This window comes from Pholis gunnellus (genome assembly GCF_910591455.1).
Source record: "Pholis gunnellus genome assembly, chromosome: 12".
Taxonomy (NCBI): domain Eukaryota; kingdom Metazoa; phylum Chordata; class Actinopteri; order Perciformes; family Pholidae; genus Pholis; species Pholis gunnellus.
In genome coordinates, this window is record NC_136539.1 from 18,387,669 (window position 1) to 18,415,311 (window position 27,643).

Sequence of the window (27,643 nt, forward strand, 5' to 3'; positions counted from 1 at the left end):
CTAACACAAGCAAGAAGCCTCATCATGGGCAAGGAAAGACTAACCAAAGGCTAACAGTCAGATTGCCCCATCTGGCCTAATTATGGCTTCCATTTGGGGATGGCCATGGCCTTAGTCTCTGAATAGTCAGTCTTTTCACAGAACTCGGTTGGCAGTCAAGGCCTGTAATTAATGTGGGACCAAATTAAGATGCAAACCCAACACAGAGGTGCACCCATGGCTGGCCCAAGGATCTTTAATGAGTGGATTTCTCACTCATATATTAGGAGCTTAACCCATTCTGTCGGTCTGTAGCTGTGGTTGGTAGGCCCTGTTGGCAAGAGTGACAAGATTGATTCCACGAATGTGAAATTGGGTCATAAATTCCCTGGGGTTCGATCATTCAACAGTTTCCAGAAGTGTGTGCAAGGAAATATTATTTGTATAAAATGAGCAATGATTGCAGTGACAGAATTTATTGACAAGGCTTTAGAAAGTTATCTGAGAAGCTTAAGTGTGTCAGCTTTGATGTGAAATGGAGCTGTCCGGATGGTCTAGAAGGTATAATTTTCCCTAGAAATTGAGAGATACATGCGTATATACATGTAGTTTTCAAGAAATGTAATCCTGTATTTCAAACTAGGGCTCAAATGTGACAGTAAATGTTGTTAATCCCTCAAAGCACAATTCGCTGAGGGATTTTGGAACTGGTGCACTGCCAGGCTTCTGACATGCCCTTAAATATTGGAAGACACATCATGGGTGTGGGTGTCGAAATCTTCCAGCAAACAATGAAATATTTAATTCCAACCACTCCTGAGGAAGAAAATCCGCTGTAATAGGATTTGATGACACCAGATTGTTTCCTCATATTAGGAAGAGTACTGATGTGAGTGACAATATCTTGCCAGGCTGTGGAACAACAAAGTAAGATGCATGAATTATTGATTGTCAGTGTCTGCTGGTATTTATATAGTGTGCACTGGGGCCTGGCAGCTCCCTAACCAGAGTTAGTAAGATAACAAGAGCCGGAACCTCAACTCCTCAAACAGCAAAGCAACAAATATGACAGATAACTTAAAATGAGATGAGTTTAATATGTAATACTTTGACAAATTCTTTGGGAATTCGTTTTAAATCATCAGATGCATCCGTTTCGAAAGCAGAAGTAGGAATTAAAACGCCATTGAAAATGTCAACCTCATCATCTATAAAGTGACCACAGTGAGGTGGAGTCACACATTAAAAAGCATAGCACATTGCAGAGTACCACTGCAGAGAGGACAGCTATCACTTTGACTACTTACTGTAAATGTTCCATCCATTAGAGGGGCTACAATTTAATAAATATGCTAATATGTTACAGTCTGCGAGGCTGGCTGGCAGCGCATTTTCAACCTACTGAGAAACACTAAAAAGATGATTGAGCTGTATTCATGCCTAGTCATTTCATAACAAGAGCATCACTTATCACAGGCTCCTTCACTCTGGAGAAAAGTGTTTGTTTGAGTTGTCCTACTGAAAAGTTAATCAAGTGAGATAATTGAATGTTGTTCAGAGACAGAGGGTGGGAGGGAAGGTGCATGTTTGACGTTGTTTAGTTTCCACAGGCTGTATCATTACAAAATAAAGAAAAACATAATATTAACGTGTGTGTGTGTGTGTGTGAGAGAGTCAGCATTTCAGAGTCAGAGACTATTAGAAAAAACAATGAAGGTGTGTGTTATGTCAAAGAAGATGAACCGGGGAGACAATGCTTTCTCGCTGCCACGTCAGTAATGAGAATATTTTTTCTTTTTTCTGTTACTTTTCAGCCCGTGTACTCGGAAATATAATTCAAATCCCCAAATAGCGTAAATCAGTGTGTTCTCCGCAGAGGGTAAACACGTTGCCTTTGACAAGTTGTGCTGTGACATGGAAATCATCGCCGCATAAAAGTCCAGATTACCCTTACGTAGCAAAAATAGATCCATATATTTTGGAAATCAAATGCATTACAGAGAGCGTGAAAGCAGAGTGCTGGGAGAGGCAGCAGCACCTCATCACTAACATTCAGCCGCATTCAAGGGATTCTTTTTGCCGACGCTTTTCTGTTGGAGTGCGACGGGCACAGGTTCCCTCTGAAAGTCCAATCTTATATTTAATCACAATCAACTAGCTCTCTGGGAAGCAAATTAGTGTTGTTTGTTCGTTCCTTCGTCTTTGCTTTCTGCATCATCAACCTTGTTGTCAATTTTACAAGTTATTTTTTGCAGCCCAGAGCTAATATGTATCAGGCATACATAACATCTAACTCCTCAATGAGGAAACACGGATATAGGGTCTTAACCTTTAATGCTTTCAGTGTCAGGATGCACCCAAACTTAAAAAACGCTGACGATGTATTTAAACAAAGTGTCCCGTGACTGCTAATTAACGGTGAATCTGTGTTTAACTAGGGGGGAATCAAAACAGTACTCCAACTAGTCAGTGAAATCTGTAATGTGTTTAGTGTAACTCAAACTACGAGGGTGAACAATTTGAAAAAAAAGGCAATTCTTCTGACCAATATTGCACTTGTGATTTTAAATGATGATGGTGATAGTGATACTGGACATTTCTCAAATTTCATCATGACATTTAAAAGTGGTATCATGACAAAGTGCTGGCAAATCATGCCTGACAATATTTTGATATATCAGACTGACAACACCTAATGCTAATGTTGAAAGCTCTGCACTGCAGCGGCTTACGCTGATGTTGATGTTAGCTTCACAGACCGACAGGACGAGCTTCAAGTCTCACGCCAGTGAATCCTGGATGTCTCAATTAAGAGCTCGTAATGTGATGAGCTTCAAAGGATGATATGATGTGCTTAAAAGTTTAATGAGATATTCTGAAAACACTTTACGCTCAATAGCTGTTGAGCTGCCTGCTAGGTAGCTCTCTGAAGGGATCAATAGGCAATCATCTACATCCATCATGGAAAAAAAACAGTCACCACTCTGTTGGTTCGTTTATAAAGAAGTCAAAGTCCTTAATTTTGAAATACAAAAATGATACTGAGTGCTTTCTTCTGCCACAAAACCACATTTGGCGAGCATAAATGATACCAGCATGCACAGGGCTTATTAACCAGTTTATTTTTTGTTTGGCCAAATTAAATGTTATTGACTACAGTCAACTCACTGTAGCTGTTTACTTGCTTTGACTGGTGTCATAGATTAAGCTAAAGTTTAAACTTTCACTTACACAGCTTGTTAAGACAACTGGTAATTATGTAAGTCAATTGCGGTTTGTTGTGATTTGGAAATTGCACTCTTCACTCCACTTTCATTTCAATCAAACCGTGTCATTAATTACGTAACTTTCTCAGGAGGGTCATTATCCAGAATACGATTTATTGACGAGTAAAAGAACCAGTATGTAATATAAGGTTATTATTACAAAAGCAAGAGTGTACTTTACAACCTCTTCCCCCCACATCAGGAGAAACGAACACAACCAAACCAACCAATGTGCATGTTGCTTGGATCTCTAAATGGAGGGCGGGGTTACATCTAAGCTTTATACTTCATTAAGCTCATGAGACCCACATAGTGATGTGTCGATTGATGTATTAATCGTTTCAAGCCTGACTTAAACAGAGGGACAGATTCTGGTTCAAATCCTAAAATTACAACAATCATATAAGCACACACAGAGAATTAAAGTTCATTCAGACGACTCACGTTTCAAAATCAGACAGCGTAGATATTAAATAGTTGATACAGTACATTCATCCATTTTTCCCTCAGAGATCACACTTGGTAGCTTAGCACAAAGAGGGAGGAGAGAGATCAGGGAGAACCTAACTTCCCCAGTGGGGTAAAAAACCTCAGAATCAGAGCCGACAGGGGGATAAATCGGAACAGTGAGCGTCAGGCGCCAGCAATAGCTGTGGCAGCTATGGTTGTATTGTGTGCAGTGAAGCAGCTCTTTCATTGGCAATGGGAAAGTGAGCACATGCGTGACAGCTTAAACAGAACACTATATTAGAGCAGGGCTGTGGATATACAGTGTATTCTGTGTGAGGGATTTTTACAGCATGTCTCAAGCTGTCTGAACGCAGGCTTTTCTCATTTTGGGCTGGAATTTTAACCAATCATGAATTATATCTATTGTTGGTTGTTTGTGATATTAAAATTGACCCGTTTTGATCGTGAGTAGGATTTTTTTTTTTTCTGCACACAACATTTACAAGTCATGCCCACTGATTCTGCAATAAATGTCAAGTTTCCATGAGCCCCTTAATGAGGCTAAGGATGAATGTAATGGTCGGGGTCGAGCTCAGTCAGGCATAGAAATACCAGAGTAGTTATAAATGTGTTGTCTAAATGTCACTGAGAGTGAAAGGCGTTGTGAACTGCATGTGGTGCTCGTGTTAGCGGTCAGCTTTTTCATGCTGGTCACCCAAACTTATGTTATTGAATTAAACATTCAATCAGAACTAGGAACATCTACAGCAAGTACATTATTAACTGTATTGCAGTTTAGCTAAAGAGACGATAAGGAGGACATCCTAGCAGTATTAACTGCCAAAACAAAATCAATGACTAAAATGCCTGTTGAAAAAGGCTTTGTGCTGTATTGCCAATACAAACTAAGGCAGTTACAACTTGTTCCCAATTATAGTAATTGAAAGTATCTTATTCCCGTCTAGCACTGACAAAAATATGATGGAAAAATAAACATATCACAGATGAACAGCTATTTTATTAATTATTGGTTGCTGCGCTGCAATTTACATGCAACTCCCATCTAATTGCTTGTTCTCCTTTTCACCATGTGCACTGTGAAGGGCACAAAAACACCTTATGAATGGGCAAAGCACTATATTGCAAGGTCATGACTGCAATCTCATTGCCCTGCTTAAGCCAATATCCACACTGCCAAGAAAACTGAGCCCGGATTATGATGTTTTTTATCAGCAGTTACTGACTCATAAAACTTAATGCTGATGATCTTTCTGGGCATTCACACAAAAACGGCTGTATTCATTCTCCGCGCTGACACAATATGCACAGAAAGTGCCAATTATGATACACTAGTGTCAGCATACAAGTGATTAAAGCCAATATGTAGACTCGTTAATGCGAATATAGCATATTCACGGTACATATATATCTGTATATTATGTATCTGATGGCACTTTTTTATCAAAAGAACAGTCGTAGTTAATTTAGTGTATCCTCCAGCGCCATCGCGATATTACAACTGGGGGTTAGAAGAAGTAGTAGGAGGATGAAATGCAATATATGGAGCTCAGATGTTATACGGTCTCATATTATGCTCTATTCAGGGTCATACGTATTTAGATGTTCTACTAGATTATGTTTGCATGCTGAAATATTAAAAAAAAAACGTTATACACGTATACTTTCTGCCTGCATATGCCTGTATTCACCCTCTGGGAGATTCAGGGGAAACATGTTAGCATGCAGCGGCAATGTAAACAGAGTGACTATCGGTGTGGCGGATGAAAATAGAAGACGTGAAACAGCAGTCAGGTCATTATTTCTGGTGATAAGACACCTGATAAACATACAAAAGTACTCAGATTAATGTTATATTGACTACTGTGGGAGCACGTCCCCATGTCATCATCACTACACACAATGCCAGATCACTTACACTTAATGTTACCCTATAAGTCAGCATGTCAACAGAACTGAAGGTGGAATTACTGATCTAATATAAACGTGAGACGTTTTTTCTTGTCAGATATTTATGTTGTGCAATGTTTGTCAAAGCTGCAGATCACGTTTGAAACACTTTCAAAATACTGTAGAGAATATTGTAAAATTCATATTGTCATCTGTCTACTCAAATAAAGTTTGACTGTGAAATAGATACATGTGTTGTCGGTATTTACAACCTGTAGTAAAGGATTACATTTTCATAGTTAAATGGACCAGTTTGTTCTTCCATTCTGCATAAAGCCTCTAACACAACAAGATCCTTAATTGTACATTTAAAAATGTCAAAAACCCTCCTTGAAAATAAAGTTGTTTACTCATAAACAGACTGTAAATTGGGTACACATAATGCAAAAAGCAGCAAAGCCGTAACTTGTGTGTAAACTGTCCAGATCATGTGCTACAACAGTGTGTCACTAATTTAACAACCTTGTGAATCCTACTGTATCATAACGATTGTAAAAACTTTACACACACAGTCCATCTGGCCGCTTCAGCCAGGGTTATTACACCGTAGCGGATTATTTAGACGAAGAAAACAATGAAACTGAAAAAGTGTTCACCTCGCAATGGCTTTAAAATCGCTCTACGTGGTCGGGAAGCACAGAGAAGAGGTTTATAGACTTTACTAATGATTTCTCCTCTGCGCTCACTCACTGCATTAATCCTTTTATAGCACAGACAAGGAATTTGTCTTGGTGATTTGGTGCATAACAATAAACAGTGCAAAAGTCTAAAGACGCAACATAAATGATGTTATTTTAGCTCGTGTCACTTTCAAGGGAGCCGCTCTTCTCCGTACCGCCGACCTGAGCAAGGTAGTCACTGGGTGATAACTTATCGAAGGTACACGATCAAGCAAAGAAAAACCTGTTTTTCTAAATTCTAAATTTCTAATTTCAGTTATCATGCCAAAGCTAAGATTATAACTGCTGTGGAACTGACAGCAAAATATCATTGGGTTTCCATTAGTACCTTATGTAATGTCCTGTACTATATATAGTCAAGGTTGTACTGCTGACATTCACTTTGAGGCAGCAGTGTGACAGCGTTGAGTTGGCTTCAATCTATCAGAGATCTTTCACTGCTGTAACTGAGTCATGATACGGTCTCCAGCAGAGTTCCTTAACAGTTTCACAAAAAGCAGAATGCAAATGATTTCATCACCATGTTTTGTTCCCACAACAAAAACTGCTGCTTTTTGTGAGTCTTGCTTTCATTGGTAAAGATAAAATGGTGACTGTGCGAACCAGTATGACGAAGTGAAAACATTGAGTAAACTGTTTGAACGAACATGGATTGAGCCTGGCATCAGAATTAAGCTTTCATTTTCAAATCTAGAAGAGACCTAATGCCAAAGCATTAGGTTGACAAAGTCTCCAAATTCAGTTTCCACGCAGCTCCATGTCGCTCCTTTTATTCACCGTGTACATTTGGAAGATATTTGTCTATGACCACTTTCTGGGACTGACCTTAGGAGAACATATGAAGTCTGAAGTCTGAATTGTGTTCATTTAAGTCTTCCTTAAGCCAAGCAGTAGAGACCTCCGAGATCCCACGGCACAGCCATGAGCATGTGATTAAGAATGAGCAAGTTTCCTGAAGGTGAACGAAAAGAGTTTGGTGGTTTTCCATCTGGGCACCTTCATATCAAGGCCTCTCGGGATGTTCAGCATGTATATTCATAAGAGGTGGGCAGGAACAGGAGGGGGAAAAAAAGTTTTGTAAGAGACCCAGCTGGTTGCCTAAAACTTCGCTTTGGTGACCTCAATTTCTCCTGCTTCCAAATGAGTTTGGTCTGTCCGTGTGGGACGAAGCATACTGCACAGTATGTGTCCCTGAGTGAGGGAGCAGAAGGTCGGAGCCACACAAACGGGAATTAGTATAATGTTTATCTTTGACATTAAATTTACATTTTGTGCAGAAAGACAACAAATGTATATTTTCAACAAGACAAATGTATTTTTTAAGGAAGAATCAATCTCACTCTAATGCTTCAGACAAGGAAGTCAAAGAGGCGGACTGCAGTTTTGCATTAAGAGGTGGATTGTTAGCATTCAGGTCACATATTCTTTCACATCAGATACAGTTGTGCCATACCTATTCCATGACAAGGGTTGTGTAAAACGCCATCAGGCGGACATAAACAGTGCATGTCTGCGGTTCACAAGGTGTGTAACTCACAGCAGTATCACAAAAAGACCAGACAATGAAGATGAGGCCATTATACGGAGACAAATCTGTGAAAAGCAAGGTAGATTTCTTGTATGGTCTACACAGGGCCATAGTAAGGTTATTTAACAGGGTCGATCATGAGACCGTATGGAAAGTGGATGGAAGTTATGGAAAGTGAACACAAAGGCAGATGTGAATTATGGCAGCCATAAAGCCATAAAGAGCATGGTTGAAAATCAAAATATTGTGAACGCCACGTAATGAGCATAAAATGCCTCACCACTTCATGGTCTTATTGAAGTAGATCTTGATTTATAGAAGTTTGAGTGCATCAACATCTATTAAAACAAAAAAAAAAAAATTACCCGAATTGCATTGGAAATCTGTAAAAAGTGTATTTATATTTAATATCTGCACAGCTTTTGTAGCCCAAATATCAAATTAACACTGGTTGCTTTGTGATGAATACTTCAGTAAAATAAAAAGTTGTCCTTACTGTGAAAGAAAGTATACGAAATGGATGAATAGGTAATTCAAGTGTGGCATTTAGCTCGTCGCAGACAGGAAAACATTTTTACAGCTTCAGTTTCTCTTTTGCGAAAAGGATCCTTTGACAAAAGCGTAAAAAGAAAAAAAAGCCGTCTGGTAGCTCGTATATTTCTAAATGGAATATCAAATAACTACATGATATACATTTCTGATTAACGGTAAAAAATATTTTTCTAATTATGTGACGACCCTCTCTGCCCTGTCTGCCTGTTGCCTGGTTGTTTGGGTGCTTTCATTGCAGGTTTGTGAAGGTGGGTGTGGCAGAGGGTCGTCAGGCAGAGTGGAAACACCTGAGGCCATTAGCAACACTGGCCCTGTGGGCCACTGCCCCCCATATTAAAAACCCTCTGGATCCTCAGTTGGTCTCTCTCTTCTTCCTGAGTCACCCATTTTGGTTATGATTTGTTTCTACACTATACAACATTGCATACACACTCTCCACACACTCATTACCGACTTCACATGTCACTGTTAGTTTATGTTTGTCTTTTATGTTACTTTAAAATGAATACATAACTTGTTAAACTGCTTCGTTGAATGCATCTCCTTTTTTTCATGTCATGGCCGTTCGGCCCAGTTTGTGATAATTATTATAATTTGAACAATTAACAAGTTCTAAAAAACATAATATATTTTTATTTTCACTCTCCAATCTTTGAGGTATCCAAATATGGGTGGTTTGTAATTTTAAGAAGGTCGGGATTTGTGCAATGAAATCTTTATTTTTCTGTACTCAGCTCCTCTTTCTTTACTTTTGAGTTGCACCAAATTACATTTTGAATTTTTTCGAAGCCTTGTGCTGTTGCTTTGTCCCCAAAATAGAGAAAAAACATTTATAGGAACAGAATTCAATTAAAACATCTTTGTCTGACCTTCTTTCAACCTACATTTCTTGTACTTTCTGTAAAAGACTGTGGCTGATGCAGAAACCCCTTAGTGCTCCCAGTAAGATAAAGGAAGGAGAGGCTTAGTGCTATCATTTTTTTTAATTGTATGCTAGAACTATATTAGAGTAGTGTCTAATTGGTTTCCATTTGGGGGATCTGTAATAGAGAGTCATTTATAATTTGCAAGCAGTGTAAATGTATTATCACTATGGCTACTTAGTACTGCTGTGTGTGTGAAGGACTTTCGTCTCATGTACATATATTGAGTTGAATGAGTTGGCTGGTATAGCAGCTGATAATTTAGATATTAATCACCTGGTCCTTCCAGCGTCAGTGGATGAACTGACATCGTGTTGACACATTTGTATCTGAGCCTGCAGAAACTGCCTGCGCGTTCTACCTCGGCTGACTTGAGCAATTCTAGCAGGTGGGGTTTTGCGTTGTAATTAAACCTGACATGACATGAACACAGAACTTGAACCAGGCTTTCAGCGCTTCTATCCTGCTTAGTTGGATGAGCAGACCTTAAGGTATTAACCCTTAAAACCATTTGGTATAGCTCAGGAGCAATTCAGCAGATTTGGAAAGTATTAAGAACATGGTTTAATCAATCTTGCTTCAATTCTATTCTCTGGTCCAAGGAATTCTACCGATTAAATCCTTCAACGCAAGCAATATTGTCGGGAGTGAGACGTTGGAGGACAAGTTTTCTGTTCCGTCTTGGACTGAATCTTCACCGCTGTGAATCGGAGGCTGTGTCATTGCACCTAGCACTCACACAGAGTCTTACAGGTCAAAAAAGGTCGTGGTCTCTGCCAGACAGGGGCTACTGTTGTGCGAAGACAGTTGCAATCATAAAGCCAACGCTGCCGTATCACAGAAGCCAGGTGTCTGGAGCAGCTTGGTATAGTTGCGAAGAATGAGAGCAACAGCCAAACCTTGTGTACAACACAACACCTGGTGCTACTGTCCTGCTGAGTCTCTTGGCTGCTCTGACAGGAAGGATGATGAGAATTCTCCTTGGCAACCAGTTGTACCACAAAAGTTAGAAAGTGCCAGCTCATAGCACCATTTCACGGATTTGCAAATCCTCAACCGTCATGCGTTGAGAGCTGGATGTGTTTCAAATGAGAGATGGATTAAGCAGTGCATATCTAAGCGAAAGTGAAAAATAATCCCTGAACTCCTATAATCAAATAAAAAAAAAAAAACTTCAGCTCAAATTTACTTGATTCAAGTTTGGAATAATAATTCTCTGTTAACAGGGAATAAAATTAGAGCGTATTCCACAGCTATATATTTTACAAATGTAGTGCAGATTTAATGTGCAAAATAAATTCCACAATCTTAATAATCCAAATAAAATGAGCGTGATCTGATTAATTAACATGATAATGAGAGAACTTATTAATATATGCATGCTAAACCCAAGGCAAAAAGGAATCAGGTTGTGAAAGCATCCTTTAACTCTTACCTCGACAGTGAACTCCTTCATCGAAGCCATCCTCGCAGTCTCTGGCCCCATTGCAGAGTTTATTGAAATGAATACATTTTTTAGTCCCGATGCACTGTATGTGATTGAGGGGGCACCTGATCACCACCTCCTGCGCACCTAAAGAAGACAAACGACAAAGTGTAAAAAACTAAAACAAACCTGTTTATCCATTTATTTCAACATGAATCATAAATATACCGTATCAGTTCCATGCAAAGCCAAATGTGCTTTAACAATGTCTTTTTTTCACCATATGGAGTAGCAGTTACAGTGGGCGACCATATGTGAAAGAAATTTGCATATTTCATTGTCATTATCGTTTGAGAAGGCAGTCGAAAAAATGAATGCTGGAGGAAATTTGTTTGCCAGCAAAATCTACAAAGTGCTGATACTTCAAGACCCCTTTTAAAAGGAGCAGGCGAACCTATGCATATGCAAATGTTTTTATATTTCACACAGCATTGTTCTTTACAAACAACAGATGTTTGCCACACTGCTCTGCAGACGCACTTGGTGAAGTCCCATAACAAACTGCCCGACTCTCCCTGCCAGCCAAGCAAACAGCGGAGAGCAGCTGTTTAAGGATTCATGAGGCACATAGGTGACCCTCATTCATGTGGCAGCCACAGGAGCACATAAAACACAGCTGACCAGTGCACCAGCACTGTAAATGTGTCACATCTCCACCTTAACTACATTGATATCAATTACCAATGTGCCGCTGCAGCCACTTAATGGGAAGATTTATCGCCCGTGCGTTGGGGTCCTTCCCAATCCCCAGAGTCCCCCCCCAGGAACTCACACCCACGCGCACTTGGGCCATCTTGACTGGGCAGTTACTTATTCACGGCATCCATTTTTACTTTGTAAAGGTAAGAGATGCAGCAATTAATGCGGCCATTACAAAGAGGGCTGTCACCTCCTGCTGATTTACAGAATGGATATGTAGAAGTAGTTTTGAGTGTGTATTGACACAAAAAAGACTCATATTAGTTTCTCCTCCAAAGCATTTTTATTGCTTTAAAAGTGCCGCGAGAGAGGCTTCTTCTTTAATGAGTATTTCTTGGCCGTCTCTTCCGAGACCCAGTGATTCACACCATTTCTGTGCCATATTTAGGGAAGTCAAATATCAGTGGCCTTGTCTCAGAGTTCATATTTCATACTTGAGCAAATTGGCAGCCTCATCTGCTGGGATCCAAAATGTCTTTGAAGCACTCTTTTCATTTGATGATTGTGCTCCTTTCAGCCATTTTGTACAAAACAATTGTAATCTACATAACACAATTCATAAGAAAATAAATTGTGTTTTTATGTATAAATATGTAAAGGGTTATAAAGGGTACACTTGCTTTCTGAATGAGTGTTACTCTATAACCAGAAAATAAATAATAAATGCGGATTCCATCTTCAACACATCGTCAATGGCCTTGGAAATGTTAAGTGTGTACAGCATATTATTTACGCACTCGACTTGTATGTCGGTGTTCATTTTACAAAACTGAAAAGGAAAACTACATTTTTAAACTGTTGACATTTCACACATCTCACATATTTGGAATCTGAACCCAATACATGCTGGGTCCTTGTGTTTAACTGGCAAAACGCGCATAGGAAACTTTTACACACTACACTTAAACAAAAACACTTAATATTCCACCCAGTGCCACAGAATAGTCCATTTGGCAAATGTGCTATTTAACACAAAGCTGTAAGGGTCTCTGACAACGTAACAGCGTTGTCAGCCTCTCCCCTTGCTATCTCGCCACATGGGTTCTAATCTAATGTGATAAGGGGAGGGATGGTGCATGAATATTCAGCGGCTCTGATCTGTCATGCAGGGGTACACAGATGGTCTCTCAACAGCTGAGGTATTCAGAATTTCTCTGTCAATTCCCAGACTACTGTAGTTCGTTGGATGATCGCACAAAGTCGTATAAATGGGGTAGTATACCGCGCCATCCTCTGACAACTATAGTGACTCGAGCTTCTCTCCCCTTACATTCCCGAATCCAAGGTGCTGAATGACGCTTTAACCCAACATCCTGCGTGCAAACCCACAAAGGAGGTTTTTTTTTTTTATTCTGGTTGATTAGAGTGGCATCTCAGGTTGAGATTAGAACCATGCTAGAAATGACCTGAATGGAATGATGCCTGGCTGTGGTGGAGATAGAAAAAGCCAGAATTGCGAGGCTTTGTATCTCTTATCGTCATTAGCCTTCAGTGCTCCCAACGGGGAGGAGGGAGAGCCAGGATGGGAACCCGCTATGGAGGGAGCTGAGCCAGCAAACTCTTGCCCATCTCAGCGGACCTCATCCGGGATGTCCAGATATGTGCGGGTGAATATGTCCAGCTCTTCTGACGTTAACGTATCCAGAGAGATATCCCTGCTATCTTCAACACGAAGCTCCGTGAAGGCCACAGCTTCACTGTAGGCCAAAGAGAGCAGAACTGGCAAAGCAATCTGCGGGGTAAACGATAGCCCAAAGCAGACGGTGCCGGGACAGGTATCGCAGCTGGTATGAAGGTCCGTAAGGAAGGATGTAGCCGACAGGCAGCCGGTACACAGAAGGTTACTGCTAGATCTCCCCATCTTTTTAACTCCTTCACTTGTTGAGGAAGAAAAAAATGGAGCAGAACTACAGTTGCACTGCGGTTATTTGTCGTAGTTGAATAGTTTGCACCCTGTGCAGGCAAATAGGTCCAGAAAAAACAAGGTGTACCATGGATGTGTAGAGGTTTCAGATAATAAACTGTAGCATATACTATCATTGTTAAATTCAGAGGAAGCATACATGTGCACTAATGCAGGTTTGCTCTTAAAGGCACATATACTGAGTTGAGGAACCATGGGGCCATGTTTTAAAGTCAGAGAAATCTCTTTGCTCAGCGCCCCTTTCTGCTGTGTTTGTGTCATGACAGAGATAGAGAGCTAGATAGATAGATATGGAGTTAGATAAAAACTTATATAAACTGCTGGTCCCTGTTGTATTAGGCAATTGCTGATGTATAAATCTCCAATCACCTTAGATGGAAACTGAAAGGTTCCAGTAATGGTTTGATAAATGAATAATGTCCAGAGATGAAATGGGAAAGCACACTTAGATACCAGTTCAATCATAACACATTGAGTGGAAAAAAAGATGGAAACAAAATGATAACTTGCTATGCTTATCCAGATAAAGCGAGAAACATTCATCATCAATATTTATTAATGCCTTATTACATTCCCATCTAGTCTAAATACTGCACATATATTACTGGCACTGCTGCTAGCAAACCCATATCTGTGTTGTAATTGCACTGAATATGTGTTTCATACATTAAACATGATTTTCAGCAAATAATTCTAAGAAATGATTTAGATTGCAGGATTGCAGGATGTAATTAAAAACCATGCTGCTATATGTCTACTCTGAGGATTTAATGTGGCGGAATCAGCTGGGCAAACCTAATACCTCTATTAAATGTCAAAATAGAGACTTCTAGAGGGGAATTTCAGCTGTTCGGCATGTTCATTATGATAATCATGTTAATCTGAACCACTGCCAGTTTGTGCGGAATAATGACTTCCTAAAGGAAAAATAATCTAACAGCAGAAGAAGCTTCTTGAACTTCTACGTACAGGGATTCATCATATCCCTAAGAAATAACAATTTCCTTTTCTTAATTTACGGCTTAAATTAATGATCAAAGTAGCATCCCCGATGCCTGATCTGAGGCAACGTAGACTTCCCACAACGCCTTTACAACTGCGGTCAATCCCACAACTACAGTGACATTAGTTGTATGCACTCTCATTGTTATATTGTTATCATTACATAGATCACTAATCTAATCATAAACATGATGACCGTGTAAAATCATTGGAGTGAATCTCAACCTAAGCCAAAATGTCAGAAACGGCAGAGACAGCAATAGCTTTCACTCGCCGCACTACTTTGCCTGTAGGCCAGTAACGTCCAGCTGTTTTGACATGTTGCTGCAGTGCTCAAAATATGCGCATCTGTGTGCGTAAAATGTGAGACTTGGGACAAACAATGTGTTTGTGCAGAACTGTCTCGCACTGACCGTGAGACAACAACGCAACATGTCTATTTTCTCACGCAATATAATACAAATTTACAAATTTGCGCCACGCCGCAAAAAAAGGAAAACGAGAGCGCACGCACGGACAAGACAGAGCAGCACAGCGCAACATCATTACTGTGTAATCAAATAATTCTTGTTGGACATATGACCTTACTTAAGAAGTTCTAATTCGATAGAAAACGTTTTGTATAATAGGTTTGCAGAGAGGCGGAATTCATTTCTGCTCAAAATGTTCCTATGACCATTTAAAATTTGAGGTAGCCTAGTTTTACTGTACATCACTGGCCAGCTTTTGGAGGGTTTTGGGATGGAACGTCATATGGCACAGCCTCCACGCGCCAAATGGCTGGTGGTGCTCCTCTCCTGGCTTCCTCCTGGCTTCCAGTTACCACTGATTCCATCAAGCTCATCACTGTGCAGTAGATCCAACCTTAGTTCTTTCGTTGTTGCAACCACGGTGGAAGTGTGTCGTTCTTGGATGCAATCAGAGTAATTTCTTTGTGCCGTTTGATTTATTTGATCTTACCTTCTGTCTTTGTGTCTCCGGATTCATTACCCGCGACTCCCCTGCCTCACGAGCTACGTTGTCACTCTCATCAGCCTGCCCAGCTCAGCTCAGCCTCTCAACATCCTCATCACCCTTGGTTTCTACAGTGAATCCTTGATTTACTCCACACTCTCAACGTCTGTCTGTGTTTGGGTCCACCCATTACTGATTGTCACTGGTAGATAGAAGAGTGTCTCATTTAGTGCCTTTACTTTCACACCAGAGTAGACATTTGTACACAATGAACTTTGATGCAGTGGTAATTACTGTTTGCGTGGTTTGGTTAGAGTTGCAGATGTATATAGTGAAAGTTAACAGGATATGCAACCATGTGTGAATGACATACTTTGACAACAAACACTGTTAACTACTGTCGTAACTAGTTGCTACAGTAGTGTTAACTTTCACAAAATCCATGGACCAGCAGTTTGTAAAATCAAACCATGACAGAAGTGGTGCAATGTTGTTGACATTAATCTCTGGGTTGATAAGCAGCATCACTGGTGTGGAAGGATACATTGAATGAGTGAACAAGCCATGAATATTTCAGTTATTCTGCTTGTTTGCCTCCTTGTGTGTGTTAATGCGAGTTCAAGCATCAAGAACTCATAGAAAATAGTGAACTCCTCCCTTTTGTATGCAGTCTGTCTGTGGTGAAGTCATTGTTGTTTTCAGGCTGAAAGTTTGAGGATGTTTGGGTTATAAGATGTCACGGCTTCGTGATGTTGTGGCTTAATTTGAATAACTGATGGAAAGGGCTGATATATTTATAACTTCCAAGCAACAGCGCTGCTGTCGAGCCACTTTCCTCGTATCTCAGCTTGATTCGAGTACCTGGGCTGTTTGTACCCGGTACTCTTGGTTCATATCTCAAAGGCAAACAATCCTTGGACAAATTCCGGATATGTGGTGGTACACTATCTTGCTGCTGTCGTGAACAGAGTGCATCAACCGAAATATGTGGAACTGACTTCCATGGCAACACAGTGAACCGCATTTCAGTGGGCCACATTTTGACAATTAAAAAACAAAAACTCTGCATATCAAGCTCTGCCATTAAAAGGCACAGTGGTCCAAATACGAAGGGATATTTAAAAGAAGTATTTTCCTGTGTGTTACATTCTTGCCATTTGAAATGATGTACTCAGCCAAAAGAGCTTATTTTGCTGTATTTATCTGACCCCAGACAAAACCTTTCCACAAGCTGGATCCTCTAAGGACTGAGATTTTTCACAGAGAAAAAAAACAACTAACTGACCACGGGTTTTTATGTTGTGATTCTCAATACATTTAGAACAAGATGTGAATGCCATAAATGAATGACTATGTATAGTTCTTGCCTCCTTCCTTCGCATCGACAGGACAATGAGCAATCATTTAATTGACGAATCACATGGAGCTGCTGAAAAGCAGCCGATGGCACAGTACGAACTGGACAACTCTCAGGTGGGAAAATGCGTATGCCTTTGCATGTTTGTGGATACACACGGTCAGCATTTGGTGATGCTCTGCCAGGCCCGTGCAGCAGCCATCTACAGTTCTTGTTTGTTTCGGCAGCTTGACACCTTCCGTCTGGTCTTCTGCACACAAAACACATGCTAACTTGGACCAATGCCAAACTGACAATCAAGAACATTCCAGTGTGCCTTGCCTGTACGTTAAGGATCACTGTGTTCCTGTATTGTACTGCATTGGCTTCGTGTCCCACAGTGTTGACCAGTGTCATCATAAATGTTAATACCCTTAAAGGCTAAAAGTCAGAATGATTTCAGATCTAACTTGCGAGCAGTGTTGGTCAAGTCACTTGATGTAAACAATTGCCCTTTATCAATATTTATTGGAAAGTTAATGACGTCACTAATAACTGAACAGTAGTAGGTACTGTAGTTTTGTTCCTCTGCAGCCTTCCAACACCGTAAAAGCTTAAAAGGCATGTCTGGTGAGATTATCACATCATGATTTTTTGATTATTATTTGTTTAACTCTAAACCACATGATGTTAAGCAAAATGTAAACAAAAGAATATGGCCATGATTCTGTCAGGGCCCCCACTCTCTGGAACAACCTCCTCTTCTAAATTATTATAGCATAGTACATCATATCACTCAAACTGGATCGGCCACCATAGAAATGCAAATCAATATGATTTGCTACATGTCATACACACTGTTTGCAGTAAATGAGGTCAAAATCATGAAAAGCACCATGCAAAGACTCGTAATTTATTGCGTGCAGTAGCTTGTTATTTGCTGTAAATTATGCGCAGTATTCAATCAAATCTATATGAATGAGAGGAGGAATCTCACATCTGTTCAGTAGAATGATGCCGGGTGTTGGCATCCTTGACATCCTGGCTCTACTGTATAATAAAGAATCAATACATCAGTCCACAGAGACAAATGATCAGCCTCGGGACAATGTAGGAAAGCTTTACTTCAGAAACGACACAAAAAAACAGCAGCAAAAAGGCCAATGTATCAGTATTTGGAAAACAACGACATAATTAGTCAATAGAGATACTTTTGAGACCAAACATTATGCAAATGTTCCAATCTAATTGTTCTGGGTCCAGCTTCAAATGAATAATACATACAGTATATTGCAGTCAGAGAGGCTGAAACCAATATTCACAGAGAATGATGATGTCATTAGGAAGATAATTTACGGTGCTGTGTTTAATTCTGGCATTCTTTTATTAACAAAAAAATAAATAGACGATTGTCATGAAGTCATCTAAATGAAAGCAGCACTCGGGAGCAGGTTTCAAATGCAATATTGACATATTATTACACACTAGTTGCCATTTACGTCAAAGGTTCATTGGTCTTTTAACTCTGTTTTGGTCTCTAACAACTCCTGAGGGAAGCATTTGGCTCCTTAACCGCTAAATGCTCCGCTCTATTTACAAGTTAGCCGTGAGCTTGATCTCTCTGCTGTTTGGTGCTGAAACGAAGCATACAGCTGAGGGGAAGCTGCATAGCTGGATGATAATTCTGTTGGTTTGACACTGTGAAGGAGCACTTAGATTTGTTTTGGGCCATATAAATGTCTATACCAAATCTTAACCCTTACTGCAGATAGGGGAGCCAAATCAGAAAATATGGGTCTTTTTCCTAAAACAATGACAATATTTGATTTGGAGGACAAAACGAACTCACCATATGTCTTTCAAATAAAATGGAGGAGCCTTTGTTTATATTTGACACTACGTAATGAGTCTCAGGGCTCAAACTGGCATGCCGGACTAAAGTGTAAATCAATTGATTATAAGCAAGTAAATAAGTACTGTTTTTGGGGCTTGAAGGCATCTTTAATGAGGACCATGGTTAGAGTGGGAGGGCACGTCTTTTTCTCTAAATATCCTCTGGCACTAACCCAGCTCCCTTCCTTGAAAAAATCATTGGTCTATGACCATGTTCATAGAGTCACTATGAGAGAAGGCATTTCGCTATCAATAGACTAACCATTAGTTATGATTAATAAATAAATAAAAGGCCAATGTCACTGATTCATGCTCATTAAGATTCAAGTCCCGGCTACTGTATAACTGTGAGATGCACAGCACTCATCATAGTGATGTTTCAGGCTATTATTGTCACTGGGGGTTGTGGTAAATATGTGTCACTGTGTTTGCTCTTAAGTTAATGCCCAAATGGTTGCGATGCTTTATTTTCTGCTGCAGCAACGGGGAGATAACGTCAACTTTAGTACTTGAATGTCGCACGGGGTCTGTGACGGCAAGTACGTCAAGTTTTTAAAATATGCTCTTTTTTCTTTGGTTCTTCAGGTGACATGCTGGTACGCTGTCCTTTTATAATACTCTTACTAGGATGATGTACAAGAGGGAAAACGTGTCAGTGCAGTTTAACTGTTGAGGCTGGGGCTGTGTGAGCAAAAGACAAAGCCCCGATGTGCTCCTCCCAGTGCATCACTTCTGACACGGATGAGACATGGCACCGTTGTGCGATTGTCACCAGGCAACGAAAATCGTTCTCACACTAAAGGTTTCGCCAAAGACAAAATGTTCAAACATTGGGAAATGTGTTAAACTACAGAAGCAGAGCAATGCAGCAAGCAAATGACTGAATATAAGTCGATTACATGTTAAGGGCAAAGACAATGACTTTTCTTTTGTACAACTATCACATTTTGACAGAAGACAGAATCGTGGAGACTTAAAATGTATACACTGCCTTCATGGTAAGGAATGTTTCCAAGCACACAGACGCACAAGCACACACAATATTTGTTGTGTCTGTTCCCCGCCTACTGAAATGACTGTAAGACAGATGGTACAAGCCTGAGGAAGTGTACATAAGTTCTCTTCCAAATGTAGAGAGGAAGAGGGAGAGAAACAGTAAATTAAATGTCTTATTCTAAAGCCTCTTGCTGCAAAAAAAACAAAAAAAACAGCCAATTACGTTGCCTGCAAGCAAGATACATGTGTGGCAGGTTAAACAGGTTGACAGCATAGGACAATCTGGTGCATTTGATCTTAAATCAGGCGTCAGACTTAAACACGATATCCAATTACACTGCACGTTAAATGCTGTAGAGTGGGATGATAACGTAGCCTGCGAGCTTTCTAATAACTTTGACAGAAGACAGCAACGTGAAATCCGAATCATGCAAATTGAATAGTGTCATATAGACTTTGAACGAGTCTTGTACTTTCAGTGAATAATTCCCCCCCAATGTGTAGAAGTGACGGTTGACTGTACACATGCTGCATTCGTGATAATGGCATGTTTTAGGTTTCCTTGTTTTTGATGAGTCAACAGAAGGGTTATGTGTCAGCAGGGAGGGAGAGACGGCGAGGAGCGAAAATAACCGTTACATAATGCAAAAGGTCCTGTCCTTCAGCTCAATAACAAGGTGCTACGCTACATTACACCCTAAACCTCCATCCTACTGGCGCCAATTCTCATGGGAACCCGACACATTTGCGATACATTTATTTCAATATGGGACTTGCCAGATAATATACCCTGCAGGATTTTGATATGCAGTCTGAAATACAGCAACTATAGTCACTTCAGCTTCATCACAGACATACAGAACATTATCTGCACTCCTAAAGCAGTGTTTCCAGAAGGGCTTTGTCATTGACTTCCAAATGTTTAAATGGCAATTTGAGGTTAACTTCTAAGAAATGTACTCTACAATCAGGATTGGGTTTAGTGATCCGAGTATATTTAGAGGAATCTGGCTGTGATTGTAAAAAGGTCTCAATCCAGAGCCACAAAATAAACATGCATAAAGCTGTGACACACCAACCTCTATCACCAGACAAGAAAATCAATATTGGACAATTCTTTAAAACCTGAAATCAACGTTTTTATAATTCACGCTTTCTTTTATATGACAAATGTACATGGCATCAAAGGTGTGGTTAAGGTTCGGGAATATCATTTTCATATCAAATAAACTCTAAGATTAAGGTATGATAATGATAAGATAAGGTTACAGTTAAAGTCTGATGCGGTACAACCCCACCCAGACTTCCAAACACTAACTGTCTCACTATGTATAGGGCACACTGCAACCAAATATATTGTACTGGAACAATATGTCCTAAAATCTAAATCATGATTTCGTGTCACATTTACTTCTTCGGTAAGTCATTTTTTTTGTCATATTGGCTACATAAAAAAACACTTTAACGCTGCAATGCTATACCGTTTGTTTGTTTTTAGCCATTTGGGGGCAGCAAAACCAGCTGAAACACAACATTGGCATATGGTTACCGAATACGTTTGTTATAGCGAACATGTGAGCAAACTTTTCAAACATGCAGAATCAGCAAACATGGAGCAAGGTAGCGTTCAGGGACAGGAAACAAATAAGATGCATAAAACCAGTGTCAGGAAACCAAAAATATATTGAGTGGCATACCCAAGAGATAAACATGCTGCATCCCTGTGTTGAGCCTTACTGCATATTTTCAAACTCTCTGTAGGATACTGATGAACTCAGTGTAGAGAATCTGAGGATTTTAGAGGAAGGCACGCTGAGACATGCCCTCCCCCGCCTACAAAGGGGAATAAGTGCAAGAGCCCCAGAGAGAGCCGTCTTTGAACAGTTCTCATCCCCCGGTGCCTCGAGGACACCGAGATCAACATTGGTGTTGATCGGGTCGAGCCGAGCTACAGCCATATGAAACAGCTTCTGTGACCGTGTTTTTGAAGTCATCCACTGACCCCTTTTATTGTCTTTTCCTTTGGGAGCGACAATTCAATCAAAGAAGGATTCACTGGTCTCTCCACGTCCACCAGATTCATAAAGCTCCTCATGGCAGCACTACTGAGACGAGCCAAAAGTCCATGAAATCCCTTCCTGTAGGATTCATGAAGGATTTAAGTTCTAAGACAGTGTTTGCAAGCGTGTGGCATCAATGCAGGGACAGAGCTGCATGCCGACAGCCATTAGCAAAAAAAAAAGAAGAAGAATTAAACTGGAGGGGATATTTACAGAAAGTGAATTATGGCTGTCCCACTTTATCGCAAATGCACAGCAAACAGCAGATCTGTATGTCCCCAGACAGCCCTGACATTCAGACGTCCTTGTAAGTATGATGCACAAACTAAGAATATGATCCGAGGCAATTTCGCAATCTTCCCACTTTAACCGTCACCACAGAAGATGCTGTGTGGCCCCACAACACAACAACAGGTATGACTAATTTCTTTTTTTTACTGTGAGAAAGTGTTTGCTCGATTGGAGAATTGCCATTCTTGCTGGGTTTTCTTTGGACATCCCGGAATAACAGACGTCAGCTGTCCAGTCCCGTGAGGCCTGCGGCTGAACGGATCAACCGGTGCCTACCCACAGGCCTTGAAGATGCAGTGATTACATCTCGCTGACTGAGCCAGTGCAGGGAATGAGGACGCCATCAGAGGCACCAACATTTTTTTTATATTCCTAGACAGGAGTACTGTTAATACCTTACCTTTTTCTTAAGAGAATACATTTCTCTGAAATCAAAGTACTGATTGCTTTATACCATTACTTACTTTTCTGCTTTTTTTTTCAATCCTCTATGGCTTTGCTCAGTGCATACAATCCTATATAAAAGGACCTTTTTTCACAGGTTATTGCAGCCGTGGCTATCACTCAAGAAGGCTGAACACATTCAAATCCCGCCTCCTGTTTGCAGGGCAAAGCTGATCTAATTCCCCTTTCTATCAATATATAATCCATGATAATGAGCTGTGCCAAATTCCTTAGATGAATATGCGAGGTCTTCTTTCTGCAGGCACTGTAAATAAAATGGAGCCAACATTAATCGAAGGGAAAATGAATTGCCTTCTGGAGATTATATGACTTGGCCCGAAGCAACCGTGTAGAGCTTATATTATATCTATTATATTTAAAGCGTGTATCACCAATGGAGATCAAAGGTGACAGAGAAACCAATCAGAGAGGATATCAGAAATCTGCTGGGAACCGCCATAGGGCAAACATTTCACATACAGTAAAACTAAATATGACATTAATAGGACAATAACTTACTTTGAACTTAACTTAAACACACATAGCTCATCTTTGTCTTTCAGGTTGAAAGAGTCCTATATACAAAGAAAATGTTAAAGGGGTAGTACTCCATCAATTTGTTGTTTTATTTCCATGAAGTTGGGGGAATGGTCAGATTTAATGCAGGAGAGGCTGATACATCCTGACTTTTAGTCCCTAATGTGGGTCAAACTCCAGAAACACTTTTCACATTTCTTGTAATACAACTGGTGCGTTTCATCCTACCTCCTAAATTCCCACTTCTTTCAAAGCTCATACCTCCAGTTTATAATCCAGGCACAAGCCCAAGCTAAGAATACCCTGATGATATCGTCAAACAGTTTTCACAGGCTGAGTAGAACTCCTCACGACAAATAAAGAGAAGTATGTGTAAAATCGGTGGTGTTGCTTTAAAAAAAAAAAAAAAGCATGTGCTCCTCCGAACACTCCGAAGAGTCTTTCATTGGAAAACAATCTGGCACACTTCAGAATCACAAGAGAAAAAAAACGAAGCATTCAATAAGAGAAGCACATGATATTAAAGGTGAACTGATATACGTGGCTATGCGTAAAACCTTCAGCAACACAAAGAACTCATGGGAAAAGATGCAATAGACGTCGGCACAAAGTCTACTTTTGCTTTTCAAGTCTTGAGGAAAGACAATCCATCTCTCCATCTCTTTTCTATATCTCCTGACTCATATCTAAGACCTAGGTATAGCCATACCTACCTACCATTACGTGTATATGATTACAGTTGTGAAATAGTTGCCAGAAAATAGCTTTATTTTGGTGAGGCAAATATATTGTACATTCTAAATTGACATGTAAATATCAACGGACCCTGTGTTAACCTTCTTCACTGAGACAGACAAAAAGGAAAAGACTCCGGCAATCAAAGCTCAGCTTTTGGAAAGGGAAACGATACGGGACAAGATGATGAGACTGAGACGAAAAGAATGAGAGGAGGTGTGAGAGGTGACGGAGATTAGAGAGGAAGAGCGGGTACTGCCCACTGTGCCCATAGGATTAGCATTATGTCCCTGTGCTGTTCAGCACAAACAAAAACTCCCGTAATCCAGTTCAAACAATGTAATTACCACAGAGATACATATGTTTTTGGTTTTGTGGAACCTAAAGGCTCAATTTAGCATAATCATAGTGCAATAACACAGCATTAGTGTGTAGATTTATGACTACATAACACACATTTAGCTTAGGTCCATGTGCTGTTTGTTATTGAGTTTGTATCATTTTAGATTGTTATCATAGAAATGTGTCTCAAAGATAAAATCAAGAATGAACTCCTCTAGCAAGTTCCGTTTTTATTTCTCAAACACTGTGCACAGCCTTGGCCACAGAGTTGTGATGCCTCAGCTCAACATGCACTGAGCCTGGGAAACTCTCAACAAGCCACCACTCTATTCTTACACTACAGAGCATGCATGCAGCTGTGAATGTTAACAGCTGGTGACTGTCATTATATAGTTTTGACATAAGCAGTGAGTCTTCCATTTTTTTTCTGCACCAAGCATTGCCTACTTAATATAATGAACTCTTGCAAAGGGCACTAATAATTATTGTGCAATGCGGTCAATGTCTGCAGAGATGTCACTGCCAGAACTATAAAGTCCTAGTTACAGTTAATATTTCACATGGATGAGGAACCTGGAGTGAATGTTAATAATTTGGTTTTGAAGTCCTTTTATGTCTGTGATAGGCTGTGTGACAGTGACAGCCTCATTGGGATTTACAAAGGCTAATCCAGCTCATAATGACGTGAAATTACTGCTCTGTTTATCCATTAAAGAAAATCTACGTCCCAGATGTGTGTAAATAATACCCAAGAGCATGCGTGCGTCTGCCTGTTCTGATGTGAAGGACAAATGAAGGTTTACATGACTGCAGTCGGACCTGCCAAGCACATTTTTCACAGCATAATACATCACAACCACTTGCTCGCGGAATAATACAGCCTTTCCAATAAAACCCCATTTTCAAACAGACTTACAATCTTCTGCTTAACTGCTTTTTTTTTTTTGCTGTCCTGCCCTTGGAGGTAAGTAGCAGTCAGATTCAAATCAAAAATTCAAAAGAGTGAAAAAGGCCCGTACAAAACACCATGGCAACATGCCCTTAGAACCTAAATGCCGGTCATACTTTCAGCTGCTCAACTATAACATAAATTCCCAATTGCTGGATCAAGTGCCGGAGTTTATACGTGTGAGCCCAGCAGTCAGCGTGGTGTTTTATCATGGACACGGCGTCCATCGCAGTTTGAACTAAATTTGATCCGTTCAATGCACCTGAAAGGAGGCACACCCCATTTTGCTGCACTGAAAAAAAAAAAATAAATAAATAAAGTTGTGATCTGTAAAAAAACAAACTTGACGGGAAAATATGCACACCTATGCTGAAACTATGACCCATGTGTACGCACGTTATGGAGACAGGGGACATTGGCGACGGTGAGTTGGTGAATTGAAGCCAGATTGTAGAAATTAAATCAGGCATCAATAATGTTGCCTCTCACTCATTTTATTTCATATTGCACCTTACTTATAAATCCACTTTATCATGAGCATTCAAACCAGCATTGGTATTTGTGCTTGAGCTAGTGAGACATAACTATTACATGAGCACAAGGTAATTGTAAAATATATATAAACAAAGTCAAATATCAAATCAAATTGTGCTCAATATTTCATCAGCGCTGTCTCACCTCACCTCATCACATTGGCAAAACAACGCCTGCACCTACGGATTGTGTCAATTATCAAAGTCTGCAAATAAAGGCGCTGACAGCTTTCGCACATTAATTACACTCTATATCATCAGTATGAGTCCTAATCATGTTGCCGGCCAAGTTCACCAAAGAAAAAGTTAAATGAATAAATAAATTGTGTTAACCTATCAAGCTTCCATTTTCAAATGATATCCAGGGTGGGTGATACACTGATTGACACCATCATTTTGGCAAGGTGTGAAGCAATCAGTCTGATTGATGTAAACATATAAATACTGTGCTGACACCCCGTGCGTAATGCTGCATGATGGATGCACTGGCATTGTGACGACTACGTGAATGGAAGAATTAGGAGGGAACGAGTGTTCAGGGACCACCTCATCCACAAAGCACATCGATTCGTGTGTCAAAAAATGTGTTTTCTTGGTCTCCGTAGTTGATCAGCGGGCTGATTTCTTTGAAAACACTCCAGGAGGTGCTTTGCATCGACCACTTAGGGTTGAATGAGGGCGGACATTTTCAAGAAAATTGGGCACTGGCAGGCTTACGCAAGGTTTAATAAATCTGAATATTTTTAGATGTACATACTTCCTCATTTGGACATACACACATATTTAGTGTGGATCCTACGGCCTGTTGTTTGAATGAGCCCCCAGCTGACTGTATAAGGTGCTTTCAGAACACCATTTGGGTAAAAACACAACATCAGTGACTGGCTGAACACCTTGTGAAAGAGAGATTGTCATTGAATTGTTAATGGGGGGGGGTGGGTGGGTTCATACTGGAACACCACTCAAAGCATGTTCACACGAGCGCTTACGCTATAAAAGTGACACTTGCTGACAAATGAGGCGACGTGGCAGAGTTCCATGTGACAGTTCTGCATTAGAGAGTAATGGAATGGAATGAGTGACTTACAAGTTTTGTCAGTTTCGTCTGAGTCGTCGGGGCAGTCGGGCTCGCCGTCGCAGAGCCACGCCTCGGGGACGCAGGTCTCCTGGTCGTGACAGCGGAACTCCCCGACGTCACACAAGATGGCTTCTGGGTGGCATGAGAGAGAGGGTGGAGAAAGAGACAGAGAAGATGTGGCATGAGGTGATGACGGTGAACAGGTTGATCACATGTTTCACCAGAAAACATGTACACTCGAACGCGAGTGTGCGTGGAGAGGAAGTGGCTTCACCTGAACTTTCTTAAAAAGCACATTCAGAAAATGGATTGGGTGAGGAGGCATTGATGAAAGAAAAATGACAACTATTATGTAATCAATGGAAGCATGAATCTGAATGACACAAGCCAATGCTTTTCAAGATTCTTGCAGCTCCATGTATGTTTTTAAAAAGCTGACAATCAAAATAAAAAGAGTACTGTTTGTCCTTTTTGTCAGTGGTATGTCTTTTGCAAACCGCAATTCTTTGTCAGAACAGGACGCAAATACATTTTCTCCTCCACAAGATTAAAATGTTACAAGAATAGGCAGACATAGATGCGGCCCAGACATTGTGATTTTGACAGCCGCTCTCCTCTAACAAAGCCACGACGTCCTCTGCGCCTTGGCAAACTATTACAAAGCGGTTTGGCAAGTTTGTTCTTATCTTTTTGCCTCCTTGGTGTTGTGCTTTCATTGATGCCGGGACTGGGGGAGTTCAGTGAAAGCCCAGTCAACTAAAAAGTCATCATAGCCTTTCAATATGGCAAGCATCCGTCACAGTGTTGACACGTTCCCTGCCGGTAGCTGTCAGAGACTCAGCTCGATCATTCTGCGAAATGACACCAGCTTTTGCTAAAGATTTGACTCCTCAATGTGACCCTCCGCTGCTTCTTCTCGGTGACGAGCAAAAGCGGTAATTTGTTTCTGGGCTTAACCCGCAGACAATCAGACGGGGCTCTAACTCCCCCTCCGCACTCGCTCTCTCTATCTCCATCTTTTTTTCTCCAGTGTGTTCC

General features: G+C 40.5%; 1 protein-coding gene across 1 annotated transcript in view; it reads right to left on the minus strand.

The window, feature by feature from the left end:
* Positions 1-27,643, minus strand: part of lrp1bb (low density lipoprotein receptor-related protein 1Bb) — a gene marked incomplete at both ends in the record, with an annotated part of 224,338 nt that overhangs the window by 136,569 nt on the left and 60,126 nt on the right. The window contains 2 exons of the mRNA XM_079170844.1: positions 10,782-10,919; positions 26,615-26,737. Of these exons, the coding sequence (XP_079026970.1) occupies positions 10,782-10,919; positions 26,615-26,737 (261 nt within the window). The remainder of the gene's footprint in view (positions 1-10,781; positions 10,920-26,614; positions 26,738-27,643) is intronic.